This window comes from Neophocaena asiaeorientalis, unplaced genomic scaffold, assembly GCF_003031525.2.
Source record: "Neophocaena asiaeorientalis asiaeorientalis breed wild unplaced genomic scaffold, Neophocaena_asiaeorientalis_V1.1 scaffold345, whole genome shotgun sequence".
In the NCBI taxonomy this organism is placed as follows: domain Eukaryota; kingdom Metazoa; phylum Chordata; class Mammalia; order Artiodactyla; family Phocoenidae; genus Neophocaena; species Neophocaena asiaeorientalis.
The window spans coordinates 3,724,837-3,743,509 of NW_020175181.1; the positions used below are offsets into that span (position 1 = coordinate 3,724,837).

The 18,673-nt window shown below is 45.1% G+C and overlaps 1 protein-coding gene and 1 pseudogene across 5 annotated transcripts in view; both read left to right on the plus strand.

Moving 5' to 3' along the window:
- ITSN2 (intersectin 2) overlaps nt 1-18,463 on the plus strand; it is a 156,560-nt gene extending 138,097 nt beyond the window's left edge. For all 5 annotated transcript variants that reach the window (XM_024764421.1, XM_024764422.1, XM_024764419.1 and 2 more), the window contains exons 31-39: nt 863-1,046; nt 9,773-9,871; nt 11,489-11,656; nt 12,058-12,273; nt 12,849-12,970; nt 13,699-13,781; nt 16,342-16,425; nt 16,871-17,044; nt 17,558-18,463. In XM_024764421.1, coding sequence (XP_024620189.1) covers nt 863-1,046; nt 9,773-9,871; nt 11,489-11,656; nt 12,058-12,273; nt 12,849-12,970; nt 13,699-13,781; nt 16,342-16,425; nt 16,871-17,044; nt 17,558-17,715 — 1,288 coding nt within the window. In that variant the 3' untranslated portion in view covers nt 17,716-18,463. The remainder of the gene's footprint in view (nt 1-862; nt 1,047-9,772; nt 9,872-11,488; nt 11,657-12,057; nt 12,274-12,848; nt 12,971-13,698; nt 13,782-16,341; nt 16,426-16,870; nt 17,045-17,557) is intronic.
- LOC112412740 (importin subunit alpha-1 pseudogene) lies at nt 5,155-7,241 on the plus strand (annotated as a pseudogene).
- Nucleotides 18,464-18,673: the final 210 nt, after the last annotated feature.

Genomic DNA, 18,673 nt, shown 5'->3' on the forward strand with positions numbered 1-18,673 from the left:
CTTCCCAGACCAGGGCTCAAACCCATGTCCCCTGCATTGGCAGGCGGATTCTTAACCACTGCACCACCAGGGAAGTCCCTCCCTCAGGCTTTTAATTTTATCATCATTTTATGAAATGCTAACTCTGAAATGCATAATTATTGAAGTAAAGAAATATAACAAAGAAAATATTTGATTAAGCAAAGGAAAAGTTAAACCATTAAACAAACAATATATCAACATATGGTTCCAAAATATACTTGACTCTGCATCAGATAGAGTCAGGAGAGAAGCTGCAGCTCATGGCCTAGACACAACTGGCTGGTCTGGCACTCTCCTAAGTCCAGTGTGAAACTCCGTTCCCTGTGGTGATTTTCTGTCCCTTACTCCCGTGAGGACAGGCTCCTGTGGGGAGGCATGGGCAGTCCCAGCGCTTGCTGCCTCTCTGCCCTCCTTGGGGCTCAGCAGCTCTCTGGGAACAATGCCGCCTCCACACGTGGCCTCTGTGGGCTCCTGCTCCCTTTTTGCCCTTACAGAGGGTGGAAATTTCTTTCTTCTTGGTTCAACTGAAAACAAGTTAGAAAATTTTCAAAAGGAACTTTGCTAAGATACTAAGCTGAATCCAAAACAATTCCCAAGACCTAGGAACACCCAAGTGCACACACTTCATTTTCTTCTTCTTTCTAGCAGCTCACCCAGGTTGGCTGGGCGGGCAGGGCTTTAAGCCCTCGCTGCCTCCTCCTCCTGACTTTTCCCTCACGGTGCCAGAGCTTTTTAGGTAACTCACTGGTTGTCATTACCGTTAGTCTCGCAAGGTATTCATCCTTCATTTGTGAAGCACATTCAGTTAGAAATGGGAAGTGAGAGTGTGTGTTGGTTGCAGGGCCTTGCGAGTACGGAAGAAGACCGGGGGTGAGAAGATGCCCGTGCAGATGATTGGGGACATCCTGGCAGCTGAGCTGTCCCACATGCAGGCTTACATCCGGTTCTGCAGCTGTCAGCTGAATGGAGCAGCTCTTTTACAGCAGAAGACAGATGAACATGCAGACTTCAAAGAATTTTTAAAGGTAACTCCATTCGGGGAATGTAGGCAGGTCAGCCTTGTTCTGAGCCAGGAGGCAGGGGTGTATGGTGGCATGGTGGGGAATCTCAGCAGTGGAGAAGGCCATCTCCATCACCTTCCAAAGGAAACACAGATATGGCAAAGAATTTTCTGACTGCTTTGAGCTGCCTTTCATGTTGAATTGATTTTTCTTGGCACTGGGACCATGATTTTGCCCATCTTAAATAGCAGAGTGTCTTTTTAAGCCTACTTACATAAATCAGCTACTTTATACTCCAGAAAAGTCCAGAATGTCACTTTCTTAATTTTGTAAATTATATTTATTTTATACCCATCTTATTCCAGAAGGAATATAAACTAGCTTACTTAAACGTATAAAATGCAACAAGATAAAATAAAATTTAAAATAAGTGGATGGGGAGTTCCCTGGTGGTCCAGTGGTTAGGATTTGGTGCTTTCACTGCCGTGGCCCGGGTTCAATCCCTGATCGGGGAACAGAGATCCCACAAGCTGCATGGTGTGGCCAAAAAAAAAAGTATATGAATAACATGGGACAAAAGGAAATGAGAGTAGGAAAGAAAATGGTGACACCAGGAACTAGGATAATAAATAAAAAGCGCATCTGTGATCCTATATGTATTTACAAGAAGTGTAGGCAGCTGTCATAAAACCTTCCAGAAACCAATGAGAAGACAGAAAACCATTGGTTCCATGATGCCATGGTCATAAATTAAAAACAAGCAGCTGGTAAGGAGAAGTAACGCTAGAACTGTACTCAGGAAGTACACTGTGTGTATACTCACTGTGTATAATATAGAGTTGGCAGCAGCCTTACGGTGATAACCAGTGAGCCTCAGATGTCCGGCTACATCATAATAGAAAATCACATTCTGATGAGTCATTTTTATGGATGTTGTTCAGTAATAGAAATATTACTAAACATGTTAAAATGGTGAGGGAAATGAAAGACAAATCTGTTTCCTTGGTTTTTTTGCATTTTTTGTTGTTGTTGTGAAGTACTTTATATTGGGATATATTATACAGCCACAGTCGTACTTTATGGGAAAGTGCGTAATTTTAATATTTTTATTATCAGAAAAGAATGGAAAAATCAGCATAAAATATAAGATATATAGGCAGAGGATAAAATTCTAAGAGGAAAATAGAGGAAGTAATAAAGATAAAAGCACAAACGATATCAATATGTCTGCAAACAGGTACAGTGAAAAGAACCGATAAAATACAACTCCACTAAATCTAATAGAAAAAGAGGGAAAAAACACAAGTAAAAACAAGAATAGATACAAAGTTATTTCTTAAAAGTGTATATAATTCAAAATATATGCTAATAAATATGAAAACATTAACAAAACCTGTAGTTTTCTATTAAAGTTTGAAAACTGATTCAATAAGAGTAGAACATCTACAGAGAGTCAGGCTCGTGCCATCTTGCCCCCACCATCCACACCCAGCCACCCTTTCCCTTTAGACACTCTCAGCCCCCCACCCGCCCCTTTCCAAGCATGTCTCGGGCCACCGCCGCCAAAACCGCACCATCTCTACCCGCACATTCTCTGTGCGGGACGTGCAGCCGGGTCTACAAGTATTCTTAGAGCAGAGATGAGCTATCTGGAAGAAAGCCAGCAAGTGACCTGTCCATTTAAGCCACAGATGAATAATACTGCAGCCAGCCCAATGTCTACTGCCACTTCAAGTAGTGGAAGAAGTACAGGGAAGTCTATAAGCTTTGCAGCAGAATTGCAGAGTATGATGTTTTTGCTTACAGATTAAAAACTTGAACATAGACCTGAAACCATAAAACTCCTATAAGAAAAAAAAAAAAAAACTCCTTTAAGAAAACATAGGTGGTTTTCTCTAGGTGATTCTAGGAGGCCTCTTCATGAAATGGCAGTTTTGGTAGAAGATGTAGTACACACTCAGTTAATTTACATCCCGTGTGGCTGACAGGGTCTTGGTGCTCTGGCCTGGTGTCAGGCCTGAGCCGCCAAGGTGGGAGAGCCGAGTTCAGGACATTGTACCACCAAAGACCTCTCAGCCCCATGTAATATCAATTGATGAGAGCTCTCCCAGAGATCTTCGTCTCAACACTAAGACCCAGCTCCACTTAACAGCCAGTAAGCTACAGTGCTGGATGCTTCATGCCAAACACCTAGCAAGACAGGAACACAGCCCCACCCATTAGCAGAGAGGCTGCCTAAAATCATTCTAAGTTCACAGACACCGCAAAACACACTGCCACATGCAGCCCCATCCACCAGAAAGACAAGATTCAGCCCCACCCACCAGAACACAGGCACCAGTCCCCTCCATCAGGAAGCCTACACAAGCCACTGACCCGACCTCACCCACTGGGGGGCAGACACCAAAAACAACAGGAACAACGAACCTGCAGCCTGTGAAAAGGAGACCCCAAAGGGGTCATAAGTTACACAAAACGAGAAGCCAGAGAAATATGCAGCAGATGAAGGAGCAAGGTAAAAACCCACCAGACCAAACAAAGGAAGAGGAAATAGGCAGTCAACCTGAAAAAAAATTCAGAGTAATGATAGTAAAGATGATCCCAAACCTTGGAAATAGAATGGAGAAAATACAAGAAATATTTAACAAGGACCTAGGAGAACTAAAGAGCAAACAAACAATGATGAACAATACAATGAGTGAAATTAAAAATTCTCTAGAAGGAATCAGTAGCTGAATAACTGAGGCTGTAGAACGGATAAGGGACCTGGAAGGTAAAATAGTGGAAATAACTACCACAGAGCAGAATAAAGAAAAAAGAATGAAAAGAATTGAGGACAGTCTCAGAGACGTCTGGGACAACATTAAACGCACCAACATTCAAATTATAGGGGTCCCAGAAGAAGAAGAGAAAAAGAAAGGGTCTGAGAAAATATTTGAAGAGATTATAGTTGAAAACTTCCCTAACATGGGAAAGGAAATAGTCAAGTCCGGGAAGTGCAGAGTCCCATACAGGGTAAATCCAAGGAGAAACATGCCAAGACACATATTAACCAAACTATCAAAACTTAAATACAAAGAAAAAAATATTAAAAGCAACAAATAACTAATAAGGGAATCCCCGTAAGGTTAACAACTGACCTTTCAGCAGAAACTCTGCAAGCCAGAAGGGACTGGCAGGACATATTTAAAGTGATGAAGGAGAAAAACCTGCAACCAAGATTACTCTACCCAGCAAGGATCTCATTCAGATTTGATGGAGAAATTAAAACCTTTACAGACAAGCAAAAGTTAAGAGAATTCAGCACCACCAAACCAGATTTACAACAAATGCTAAAGGAACTTCTCTAGGGAGGAAACACAAGAGAAGGAAAAAACCTACAAAAACAAACCCAAAACAATTAAAAAAATGGTAATAGGAACATACATATCGATAATGATGTTAAATGTAAATGGATTAAATGCTCCAACCAAAAGATGTAGACTGGCTGAATGGATACAAAAACAAGACCCATATAGATGCTGTCTACAGGAGACCCACTTCAGATCTAGGGACGCATACAGACTGAAAGTCTGGGATGGAAAAAGATATTCCATGCAAATGGAAATCAAAAGAAAGCTGGGGTAGCAGTTCTCATATCAGATAAAATAGACTTTAAAATAAAAACTATTACAAGAGACAAAGAAGGACACTACATAATGATCAAAGGATAGATCCAAGAAGAAGATACAACAATTGTAAATATTTATGCACCCAACATAGGAGCACCTCAATACATAAGGCAACTGCTAACAGCCATAAAAGGGGAAATCGACAGTAACACAATCATAGTAGGGGACTTTAACACCCCACTTTCACCAATGGACAGATCATCCAAAATGAAAATAAATAAGGAAACACAAGCTTTAAATGATACATTAAACAAGATGGACTCAATTGATATTTATAGGACATTCCCTCCAAAAACAACAGAATACACTTTCTTCTCAAGTGCTCATGGAACATTCTCCAGGATAGATCATATCTTGGGTCACAAATCAAGCCTTGGTAAATTTAAGAAAATTGAAATTGTATCAAGTATCTTTTCCAACCACAACGCTATGAGACTAGATATCAATTACAGGAAAAAAAACTGTAAAAAATACAAATACATGGAGGCTAAACGATACGCTACTAAATAACCAAGAGATCACTGAAGAAATCAAAGACTACCTAGAAACACCGTCCTCAGGCTGACCATGGTGGACATTTTGAGGGCAGCTGATCTGCAACCTGTGTGCCCCGCACCACTTCCTGTGGAAGCTTGAGCCAGCTGTGTAGCTTTCTCCCTTTGTCTCATAACCATGTCCACCAATAAGAATTCTAATTCACCAGCTGCCCGCCTTAACAGATTCAAGAACAAGGGGAAAGACAGTACAGAAATGAGGCAGCACTGAATAGAGGTTAATGTGGAGTTCCGGAAAGCTAAGAAGTATGACCAGATGCTGAAAAGGAGAAATGTGAGCTCTTTTCCAGATGATGCTGCTTCTCCACTGCAGGAAAACCACAACAACAAGGGCACTGTAATTGGTCTGTTGATGACATTGTCAAAGGCATAAATAGCAACAATTTGGAAAGCCAGCTCCAAGCTACTCAAGCTGCTAGGAAACTGCTTTCTAGGGAAAAACAGCCCCCCCACAGACAGCATAATCTGGGCTGGTTTGATTCCAAAATTGTGTCCTTCTTGGGCAGATCTGATTGCAGTCCCATTCAGTTTGAATCTGCTCGGGCCTCACTAACATTGCTTCCAGGACATCAGAACAGACCAAGGCTGTGGTAGATGGAGGTGCTATCCCAGCATTCATTTCTCTGTTGGCATCTCCCCATGCTTACTTCAGTGAACAAGCTGTATGGGCTCTAGGAAACATTGCAGGTGATGGCTCAGTTTTCCGAGACTTCGTTATCAAGTATGGTGCAGTTGACCCACTGTTGGCACTTTCGGCGGTTCCTGATACGTCATCTTTAGCATGTGGTTACTTACATAATCTTACCTGGACACTTTCAAATCTTTGTCACAACAAGAATCCTGCACCCCCCTTAGATGCTGTTGAGCAGATTCTTCCTACTTTAGTTCGTCTCCTGCATCACCATGATCCAGAAGTTTTAGCTGATACCTGCTGGGCTATTTCCTACCTTACTAATGTTCCAAATGAACGGATTGAAATGGTTGCGAAAACTGGGGTTGTACCCCAACTTGTGAAGCTTTTAGGAGCTACTGAATTGCCAATTGTGATTCCCACGCTAAGAGCCATAGGGAATATTGTCACTGGGACAGATGAACAGACTCAGGTTGTAATGGATGCAGGAGCACTTGCCGTCTTTCCCAGCCTGCTAACAAACTCCAAAACTAATATTCAGAAGGAAGCTATGTGGACAATGTCAAACATCACGGCTGGCTGCCAGGACAAGATATAACGAGTCGTAAATCATGGATTCGTCCCATTCCTTGTTGGCATTCTTTCTAAGGCAGACTTTAAGACACAAAAGGAAGCTGTATGGGCTGTGACCAACTATACAAGTGGCGGAACAGTTGAGCAGATCGTATACCTTGTTCATTGTGGCATAATAGAACCATTGATGAACCTCCTAACTGCAAAAGGCAACAGAATTATTCTGGTTATCCTGGATGCCATTTCAAATATCCTTCAGGCTGCTGAGAAATTAGGTGAAACTGAGAAACTTAGTATAATGATTGAAGAATGTCGAGGTTTGGACAAAATTGAAGCTCTACAAAACCATGAAAATGAGTCTGTGTACAAAGCTTCATTAAACTTGATTGAGAAGTATTTCTCTGTGGAAGAAGAGGAAGATCAAAATTGTGCCGGAAACTACCTCTGAAGGGTATACATTCCAAGTTCAGGATGGCACTGCTGGGACCTTCAGCTTCTAGATTGTACCTCTGAAGCATAAAGTTGTTTGTTGTGTACTATGTTTGGTAGAAGTTTCTCTTACTGTTTCTCTACTAAGAACTCTTTTTACATGTGGTTTGTTATTGTAGCGCTTTTTACAAAGAAACTATGCTTGAACAGTTCCAAACTGTACATACTATATGAAGCTTCTTCTCTCAATGGGTTTCTTATTTCTATGTGGGATTTCATATCTTGCAGTGTCCTGTAAATAAAGATTAAATTCCACCGTTTTCTTTACTTCAAAAAAAAAATTACATAGAAACAAATGACAGTGAAAACTCGATGACCCAAAACCTATGGGATGCAGCAAAAGCAAATATGGAACCTAAAAAAACAAAAATGGTTCTGACAAACCTAGGGGCAGGACAGGAATAAAGACACAGATGTAGATAATGGACTTGAGGGTGTGGGAAGGGGAAGGGGAAGCTGGGACAAAGAGAGTGGCATGGACATATATACACTACCACATGTAAAATAGATAGCTAGTGGGATGCAGCTGCATAGCACAGGGAGATCAGCTTGGTGCTTTGTGACCACCTAGAGGGGTGGGATAGGAAGGGTGGGAGGGAGACACAAGAGGGAGGAGATAAGGGGATATATGTATACATATAGCTGATTCACTTTGTTATACAGCAGAAACTAACACAACATTGTAAAGTTAACTATACTCCAATAAAGATAAAGTTAAAGAAAAATAGAAAATCTGAAGATAATATTAAACAAGGGAAAAAACTGAGTAACCTACCCCAAAAGAGGACATAGTTTCACTTGATGGATTTAATGGTGAATTCTTTACAACAATAAAGGAATAGATTATTCTATTTTATATAAACTGTTACAGATCCCAGAAAAAAATAGAAAGCCTACCTAATTCATTATATAAGACAAAAGTGACTCTAACGCCAAGGCCCATTTGTGTTTAATTACAAAAATGAAAAAAAAAGTTACAACCCAGTATCTTTTATAAATATAGTTGTTAAAATCTTAATTAAAATAACAGTGAATAAAATTAAGCATTACATGAAAAGAAGAGTCTGTCATAACGAAATAGGATCAATTCCAAGAGGCAACACAGTTTCATGCTCAGAACAAGACAGCCTTCAGAATTGGACTGCTCGGGCTGAAATTCCAGCCCCATCATGGTCCACTGTGTGACCAGGGCAAGTTTCTTAACATTTGGTGCCTTAAAGTCCCCTCATCTCTCACCTGGAGATAATCAGATAATACTTTTAAAGTACTTGAGCACAGAGAGCAACACATAGTAAGCATTCAATAAATGCTAATTTTATTTATTTAGCTTATGATGATCTCAGGGATGTAAAAATGGTTCAGTATAAGGCACTGAGGACAGAACCCTTCAGTTGGTGGGAGGCAAGGTGTTGCCTAGAAATGAACTAGAAGAAACATAGAAAGAAACCAAGATCACAGAAACAAACATTAATCAGAATAACTACATAAATGTGGAATTATGAGTATAGGTGAACATTTTTAAATAATAGTAGAATTAAATATAGGACATTTACCTTTTAAAGCATAGTAAAAGGTTTAAAATTTTTTTCAAATAGTAATAAAAATAGGAATTTAAAAAATAGGATGTAAATAGGACGTCAGTGTCACCACAACTGTAACAATAGCAAAAATAAGAAGTGTTTAGTCTCATAATGAAAGGCATGGTGTTGCTTACATTAAAAAGCAGATCTGGGCTTCCCTGGTGGCGCAGTGGTTGAGAATCTGCCTGCTAATGCAGGGGACACGGGTTCGAGTCCTGGTCTGGAGATCAGGTAAATTATAGTAAATGTGTTATTTTTCAGTCATTAAAATGATCATACTAGAGTACTAGCTACTCTGTTAGGTCCTGTACTAGTCCTAGGAGTAGAAGCAAATAAATGTGGTCCTAGGCATCCTGGAGTTAACAGTCTGGGTGGGAGTTATAGAGACACCTCATATGTGATGCCTCTACCTGTGTTACCCAGTCCAGATGTGGCACGATGATAAAGGAAGCCTTGGGGGCTTGAGAAGGATCACTGAAAAGGAGGGGAGGCGTGAAGAAGGGGAGAGCCTGGACTGAAGGAGGCTAATCTGAGTCTTCAGAGATGAATATGAATTAGCCAAGTGAAGGAAGAGCAGAAGGGACATTGTGAGCCTGGCTCATAGCAGGTGCTCAGTAAATGTATTGTTATGAATGAAGCAGGGTGATGAGCAGGCAGAGATGGGGGAGATCAAGAGCTACTTAGAAGACAGACTGGCATCAGTGGTAACTCCTAGGTATGTGTGGGGGAAGGTGAGTGGGTGAAGAATGGTGCTACCAACTCTGATAGGAATAGGGGTAGAAGAGGATGCTTTTATGAGGGAAGACGAGGACTTCACTTGGGGGTATGCTGTGGTATTGAGGTGCCTTTGGGACATCCAGGTGAGACGGAGAGTAATTTGGCAAGTGTAGAGCTCCACAGCTGGTCTGGTCACACTGTGGGGCTCAGTCGTGTGGGATCTTGGGCAGAGGAGAGGAAAGGAGTGAGGAAGACTGAGAGGGTCAGTGGGCTGGGAAGACAGTCTGGTTCCGGAAGCAATGGGAGGGAGGGATTGCACAGGCTGTCAGATGCACCTAAAGAACTGAAAGCATCCACTGGCTTTGGCGCATGAAGTGGGATATTCTTGCTGTTAACCTGATACGTATCATTTTGGATCCTGAGTTTTTAAAAGAAGTTAGAAATCTAAAAGGTGGTCAAAGTCAGGAGAATAGCCAGTGTTTCCTTGTTTTCCTCAGGCTATGATTTCCTCACAAGCCTCTCAATTATTTTGTAGAGGCTGGCATCTGACCCTCGATGTAAAGGAATGCCCCTTTCCAGCTTCCTGCTGAAGCCCATGCAGAGGATCACCCGCTACCCCCTCCTCATCAGAAGTGTAAGTGCCCGGCTGGGAGAAGCAGGACCCTTTGAGGTTCACAGAGGCTGATAGGGAGCCTCCAGATACACCAGCCACCCACCACTGTCTGGTGGACCAGGCACCGTGTGTGTGTGCGCGCACACGCCCGTGGACACACATGCAGTCTGAAGGGATAAATCCTTGAAATGGGCAAATAAAAGAGGTATCCATGGTCATTTGGGTTACCTGTCCTCCCCCTTCCCAGAAAGCTCCCTGGCCTCTCGGGGTCATGTTATGTTGTCTAGGCAGGGCAGCGCCCTCTAGTTCTCCAGCTGTGGAAAGAGTCCACAGTTAGTATGACCTTGGGGTCCAGTCTTCCTGCTGAGATCTGAATTCATCTACCAACTGAATATGTAACCTAGACGTCCCAGCAGTCTTCAACTCAGTGTCCTAGACAGCTCATCATCGTCCCCTGGCTGTATCCTACCTCAGATGGCTGACTACACAGTCCCTCTAAAATTCCATTCATCTTTTTGACACAAACAATGTTGGCCTCTCGAGCTGGTACGCCTTCTAAGGAGAAGGCAGACTTTCAAAGGATTATTCCACAGGTAATCATTGCGGTAATTTTAATCATCTTACAAAGAAAAACAGTAGAAATAATATAAGACCGTTGCTTTTATTGATTATGCCTTGATCTCTGGTCTGTAAGCCATGTTAACTCAATATAGACCTTATGTTACAGAGTTAATGTCACAGTTCTGATACCAAATGGACCCGTTAATATACATTAATCCACAGTCCCTTACCTGAAATATTTGGGGCCAGATGTGTTTCAGAATTCAGACTGTAATTCAAATGCTGTATATTACATGACACCCCAACAAGCCTGGGCAGCACCGATAAGCAACACATTAATGGTCCTACAGAGAAATTCATGAATAATCACTATTAGTAGACGTAAAAAGTTCATCTCTTCAGTTTAGGTCAAGTTTTGCCACTAAATGAGTAATGAAAACAGCTTTAGGCTTTCAGAGCTTTTTCGTATTTTGGAACTATAAATGAAGCACAGGAGTCGTCTACTGATGGGCCTGCTGATTTCCAGAGGGACCACACAAATTTGCCTTCTCTATCCCTTTACCTTTGGAACATCAGCGTGAAGTCACTTCCCAGTGAAATGAATGCATTTTCCTACATGCTGACAACATGGTTTTATTGTGTTTTTTCCATGGCAGGGGATTCATTGCTTTCAGCAGATTTCTCAGAAGGATCAGTGACCCCAAAAATATAATGAAATGTTGCTATTCAGCAAGTTAACATGCTTACCAAAGGCGCAGCCAGTTTATACTGGAGGGTTCACCCTAAAGGCACATGGCTTGTTACTGGGGGAAGTAGGGACACACCCTTACACATACAGCCTATCCCCAGACCCAGCTAGAGGGCCACCAGAGACCCACAGGGCACTTGGTCCATGTAGCGCTTGGCCCACCCTCTTGTCACTGAGTCACCTGTCTCCCCGAGTACTCGGGGGCCCTGAGCCTCTCAAGGGTAAACGACTGTCTCGCCCACTATTGTATTTCCAGCGCCCAGCACCCAGCTGGCAGGGCAGGTGGAAGACGTAAGACATCCCACATGACACAGCCCCCTCTCTTCCAGATTCTGGAGAACACCCCAGAAAATCACGTAGACCACTCCTCTCTGAAGCTGGCCCTCGAGCGGGCAGAGGAGCTCTGCTCGCAAGTTAATGAAGGAGTTCGGGAGAAGGAAAATTCAGACCGACTGGAGTGGATCCAGACTCACGTGCAGTGTGAAGGTCTCGCGGAGGTGAGGCCTGTGGGGCTGAGCTGGGTGCCGCCAGGCAGGCTCTGGGTGGGGAACCAGGTTCGTGCCTTCCCCTAGTGTAGACAGTCTGTGCCTCAGCTCAGCCCATGCAGACTCACCATCCTGCCCATTCTTGGGTTGTCATCTTCCTTTCTCATAAAGAGAGATGTTTTGAGTTCTTTGAATTCAGCCAGGAGAATCAGTATTCTGTGGTTTTGTAAGTAATTATTTTCACTGTGCCAGTTTGAACTTTGAAGAGAAATAAATGTAAGGATCTTCTGTGTAAAAGTGAATGATTACAGCCACATTCCCACCTAGAAGGTCTACCGCACCTCCCTCAGGTCCAGGGCGCTGGCCTCGCCAGGGGTGCTGGGAGTTACAAAGTGAGCTTCTTTCTCTTTAAGCAACTTGTTTTCAACTCCCTCACCAACTGCCTGGGACCCCGCAAGCTCCTGCACAGCGGAAAGCTGTACAAGACCAAGAGCAACAAGGAGCTGCACGGGTTCCTCTTCAATGACTTCCTGCTTCTCACCTACATGGTCAAGCAGTTTGCTGTTTCCTCAGGCTCCGAGAAACTTTTCAGCTCTAAGTCCAACGCTCAATTCAAAATGTATAAAATGGTAAGTGTCACGTTCCTGGCAGTAGCATCAAGAGCACAACGAGGTGTTTCCTTTACTTTAAGGACCTCCTTCCCAGCCTGAGCCTTTCCTGTCCTCATGGGACTCTCTCCACCTGCCTCCAGACGGCTCACGCTTCCTTTGTCACTTCCCAGGGAAGAAGCCTAGTGTGGCTGGGCCTTCACTGCCCTCTGACAGCCACCAGCTGGATTCCAGCTATGGATTCCAGCTTCCTTCGCAGCAAACAGATCCCACCTCCGTCCACATTCAGCATCGGGTCTCTCCATAAAACCAAGGCTGACGGGAAGGGTCAAGTGTCAGTGCCTGGAGGAGAGACCCTGTCACGTGAGCTGTCAAAGACACTCGGTGCTCCTGTCCCCACTTTAGTAACATCTGATCTACCCTAGATATTTACTTTCATGAAACAGAGGCAGTTTCTTTTCTCCTAAGTAAAGGACTCTGGAAGCTAGACCCCTCTACTTCTCAACAAGGCTCTTCAGAACAGACAATTCTGGACGTAGGTGGGTGGAGTGTTCTGACCCATTTCACAGCCTGTGTTTTGGCCCTAATTCTTTCAGCCCATTTTCCTGAATGAAGCCTTGGTGAAACTGCCCACAGACCCTTCCAGCGATGAGCCTGTCTTCCACATTTCTCACATTGACCGGGTCTACACCCTCCGAACAGACAACATTAATGAGAGGTCAGTCCTGACCACGTGTGACCTGCCTTGAGGCCTAGGAGAAAGCCTGACCTCTCCCTCCGCCATAAACCCACCTCCAGCCCATGCTCACGCCCTGCTAATTCCCCCTCCACCACAGTCCCACTGGCAGGCCTTGGTTCAGACGTGCCAGGTTACCGCAAATGCCTCTAACACACTTCCCTGCTTCCAGCCTCTCCTCGGGATCTTCTGAAGTGGGAGAGCCAACACCTCCCTTCCTACTGCAATCCCTCAGGGACAGTCTGTGCTCCTTCGCCTGCTCTCTGAGGCCGTCCTGTGCCTCTGGGTCTCAGTCCCATCCCTGCACTCCCGCCGGATTGTCTGCCCTCCCCCACTGCCCTCTGCATGGGTGCCTTCCTCCCTCCCTGCCTGGCCAGCTACGCGTCCTCTGTCCTCTGGGTGTAGCTCCTCCTCCGCTGTGTGCACAGTTCTCTGCGATAGAACCTGTCATTTGTCGTGCTGAGCTGCCATCGCATCTTCCATCTCTGTGCGCCCAGCACCTGACAAGTGCTTGGTGCTGTCAAGAACTTTCTAGAAATTCTCAGCTCGATCCTCAATTAGCAAACAAGTCCTTCAGTTGAATTACTGTGAAGTCTATGATTGGGAACTTCTCAAAGCCAAGGTTAGCGAGCACAGAGCTCTGGGGCTCCTGGTGGAGCTGTGAGACGTGTGCGAAGTCTGCCCGATGGCACTCTCTGCTCCTCCTCCAGGACGGCCTGGGTCCAGAAGATCAAGGCGGCATCTGAGCAGTACATCGACACCGAAAAGAAGAAACGGGAGAAGGCTTATCAAGGTAGTCGGGGGGGTGCCTGGGAGGGTTGGAACCAGCCACCAGGGGGCCCTGGGCACTGGGCGGGGTCCCAGCTTCAGGGCACAGGCTGCTGCTTCTGCAGTGAGGGGATAAACGGGGACAGCCTGAAAGACCAGACTTGCCGCGAGCGAGCTGTTTCAAACCTCCTGGGGGCCTCCCTGAGCCCCCCCCACACTGTCCCCTACATAGACGGGGGTCATCCAGTGCGAGCCCTGGGACCTCGCTTCTCTCTGTGGCAAGGTCTCTGTCCCTCCTCCCCACACACACTCTTCACTCCTGTTTCCAGGAAGAGGAGTCTGTCCTTTGCATAACCAGCCCTGCCTCTGCCTCTGCTTGGTCCATTTTGCTCCATCAAACTTCACTTCTACAGCCCGTTTCCCCTCAGCTCCTCCCCCACCCAGCCTCTACCCCACCCCTCCTCCAGGTCCAGCCAGCCTCCTCCCAGCACTGGGTCCGGGACCCTACACTCAGAGCCTTTCACTCCGCTTGCTGTCCCATCACTCTGTGCGAATGGCTTGCTCACACGACGTCAGTAACCACCCCCAACAACTTGGCTCGCTTTCCCCAACAGCAGGAAATTGAGGCCCCTCCCTCCCCCGGACCCCATGACACCCCTGAGGGTCCTTGTACCATCAGATCTTCTTTCATCATCTCCTTCCTAGCTCTGCTTCCTCCCACCCTAACCCCAAGAGTTCTGAGCCTCCCTCCCTCATGTCACCTCAACTTCAGTGGTAACGGCTGGCCTGCTGTCCCTGCAGCCCCTGCTCTCCAGAAACACCTGCACCACTCCTCCTGTTGGATTAACCTCCTTCCAGAAGTAGCTCCTCCCGAGAATCTCAGTGGACGGTAGTACTGTCCTTGGGCGCACACTGGAAATGTGCTCTCTGACCATCCCCATCCCCCCGCATCTCTAGACAGTTGCAGAGTCCCGCATATATTCTCTCCATGGTTCTCTTCCCCATTTGCATAGCCCTGTCCTCTCCTGGTGGCACAGCCCTATTAAGAACCTCCAGTCTCCCACCAGGCTATGGCACGAGGCCCCTCCCTGACCAGTCCTCCCACTTAGGTTCCTGGCTGCTGGAGTTGCAGCTCTTTATGTTTTTTTATTCAGGTTTCCCTTATTTTGTTATATACTCCTGAAAGGTATAGGTAAATTGGCTTTTGCTAATTGAATCTTATTTTAATGGTACTTTAAAGGCATGTTATTGAAAAATCAATGATTGAATCTTTTCAGAAAGCATATAATGATCTCTTAATTGGTCGAAGATAAATCGAAGTTTTTCTTTACACCTTTATCTGTACATATCGTTATGCACTTTCCACGTGTTCCATTCTTTAGACCTTTATTACTTAACTCTGTGCCAGGCCCTGTGCTAGACTTAACTGGGCCCACAAAATGAATATGGCCCAGCCCTGCCTTCAAGGGGAACTGAATGCCAGTGCCTGCTGGGCCGGTGGGCACATAGGAGGGGTGGGCCACTTCTCACAGAGAAGGTTCTACTTGCCCTGAGCTTTGAAAAGTCGGTAGCTCACCAAGCAGCTTTTGTTAGTTTTTAAACCCCTAAGGGCAAACCCTGCTTAACTTTATAGTTACCAAGATAATCTGAGTTCACTAACTCATTTCTCTCCATATTAAGTGTTTCTGAGTACCTCCTTAAATAAGGTCTTAAGTAAAAGTTTATAAGCTAAAGTGTTTACATGTAATTGGAGTTATGGTGAGTGGTTAAGAAAGTAGACTTTGAGGACTTCCCTGGTGGTCCAGTCCACTTGCACTGCAGGGGGCACGGGTTCAATCCCTGGTTGGGGAACTAAGATCCCACATGCCACGCAGCACAGCCAAAAAAAATAATTAAAAATAAGTTCTAAAAAAAGAAAGTGGACTTTGGTATCTGATGTGTTTTTGACCTTGCCGTTTTAGAAGCTCTGTGACATAAGCACGTTATAGTCATTTCTAAGACTCAGTTTTCTCATATATGACAATGGCAGTTATAAAGAGCTACGTTGTAAATGTGCAGTTTAAGTATTGTAACTTAAAAGTCGATCACATGCCTAACAAAGTGAGTATCCAGTGAATGCTAGCTGCTTTTAAGTGCTGAATGAATGTAATGTATGGTGATGTTGTTACTATTACTACCTGCTAGGCAGTTGAGGGGTTAATACAAGGATGAATAAACAGTCTGTGCTCTGCCATGGCCCCTCCTGACAGGGGATGGACTGACACAGAAGTTCAGACCCAGCAGGCTGTGTGTGGGATGCACAGAGGAGGGAAGGGATCCAGGAGGTGAGATTGGACCTGCATGTTGAAGGGTGTGTAGGATGCTGATGGGCAGAGATGGTGGCGAGGTACCCTAGCAGGCGACACAGCCTGGGCAAAGTCACAGAGCAGCCAGATGCTGCCAGGCCCAGTGCAGTGGCACGTGAGGCTGGGGAGTGCTGGGGTTGGTCAGAAAGACAAGACTGAGTATCTACAGCTTAGCGTCATCGCTCTGCTGTCTGCATTCTCAGAGGAGAAACTAACATCACTGGTCTTCCTCTTTTGTAGCTCGCTCTCAAAAGTCTTCAGGCATCGGGCGTCTGATGGTGCACGTCATTGAAGCTACAGAACTAAAAGCCTGTAAACCAAATGGTAAATGCTTCTTTCCTTCAACTGGTGTGGTAACTACCCTGCTCTTTGCTGATGACTCTTCTGAACATTGAATAACGGGACACTTTTTAAAAGTCAGTGTTTCCAGTGCCACTGAAATGGTTATTGGACCAAAATTATTATCACTCTAGTTTCCCAATAAATACCGATGCCTCCTTCCTCAGTGCTTCTGAGTGGAGAAAGCAGGAAGCAAGCTGCACTGACACATGCTCATGGGGAGCAGCCCTGGCATTCGAGCCCACACAGTCCCTCCCCAGGTTTATGATGCTGTCAGCACTGGGAACAGAGACCACAAGGTAGATGCAGACCCTCAGGCAGTGACCCCTGCGGCCATGGTCTATAGAGACACATCTGTGTAGATCCTGCTTCTGCTCGAAGAAGGCCCTATTGTCACATGCCACATGTATATTGGTTTGTTTTTGTTCAGGAAAGAGCAATCCATACTGTGAAATCAGCATGGGCTCCCAGAGCTACACCACCAGAACCCTTCAGGACACACTAAATCCCAAGTGGAATTTTAACTGCCAGTTCTTTATTAAGGATCTTTATCAGGATGTGCTGTGTCTTACCATGTTCGACAGAGACCAGTTTTCACCAGATGGTAAAGTATAACTCTGGGGGGTGGGGGCGGGGATATGAAGTTTTCCCCCCATACTCTAGGATCTGGGGTCTGGAAGCCGGGTGCTCAGCCTTGTTTTCACCCCAAGACACCTAAGGGCAGTGACACAGGCCATGGTCCTCAGCAGCTCTCAGTGGCTGCAGGGGGGATACCTTCTCAGAGGAGAGGGGGGGTGGCCTCAGGTGTGTTTCAGGTCTTTGACCCCAGTCACCCCTGCTTACCTAATGGAAACGCTGTGCTCCTGGCACCTACTGAATGGGTGAGCCATTCCCTGACCAAAGAGGCTTGGATTCCCAGCAGTTTGAGTTTCCCTCACACAAATCCCTTGTTCTGCATGCATCCATCCATTCACAGTATCCAACAGCCATTAACCAAAAGAAGTTACTTGTTTTGAATTTGAAAGTTCTATGAATCCTGTTTCAGACACTCCTTCTGTGATAGTTTTTTAACAGTTTTTTAAAGAAGACTTTTGACTCTCACTTGTCTATTCACCAGATTTCCTGGGTCGCACTGAAGTTCCAGTGGCAAAAATTCGAACAGAACAGGAAAGCAAAGGCCCTACAACCCGCCGACTGCTGCTGCATGAGGTCCCCACCGGGGAGGTCTGGGTCCGCTTTGACCTGCAGCTTTTTGAGCAAAAAACTCTCCTGTAGGGGCCTTAGGGACCTGCCCACTAGGCTGGGGCTGGAGAAGAGAGCCGGTGCTGCCCCTGAGCTGGCGGAGCGTCGCGCCGCTTCATCCAGCACAAGGCCACGCATGCTGGGGCCTCCATTTTATCGCACACGAAATCGCTAGCAATCTATGCAAACATGACCTTCCCTATAAATAAACCAAACCCCATAGCACAGTGCCTTGTATTAGTGTTAACATGTTCGGCTGTGTTTAGATGCCAGGATTTCCATTTTCAGGGCTATAAAAAGTATGTGGAAATGAGGCATCAGACCACCAGACGTTACCACTTGGTTGAACGTGTCCACTGTGGGTGGTTTGGGTGACGCTGTGACCATTTCACACCACGTGACCTCCGCTGGGTCACAGCCACTCAGGAGGTGAAGGACTGGGAAGAAATGCAGCCTCAGCGTGGGAACAGCCTGATTACGGAAATAGTGTCCACTTGTGCACTGAATAAAAGCAGAAACTTGATCATTTTACTCCTGATTAGATTTTATCATTCTGTGCTGAGACAATAGTTTGAAATCTAAGGGGGAAAGCTTGATTTACTTTAAATACTGTGAACTCTAATGATGCAGAAAATATTTTTCAACGTTAATTTTCTGAAGTATAAATTATTTATGTAAATTCCTTGTTTTTGCATATGTCATAGGACATGCATCTTTAAGCTTTATCATTGCCAATATGTACAGAAAGAGAATAAAAATATAAGTTTATGAATGTAACTTCAAAGCTTGACTGATTTACTTTCTATGTGAAAGGCTTTTAAAAGGTAATTTCAGGGGCTGCTTGTAATGAATCCAAATCTCCTTTCTGCAACAGTGAGAAAAACCAAGGACAGAATGTGGCGGGGAAGTAGTCAGTCAGGAGACCCCAGAGCCTCGTCTTGACTGCCATTGACTTGCTCTGTGACTCTGGTCACTTTACCTACTGTTTCTG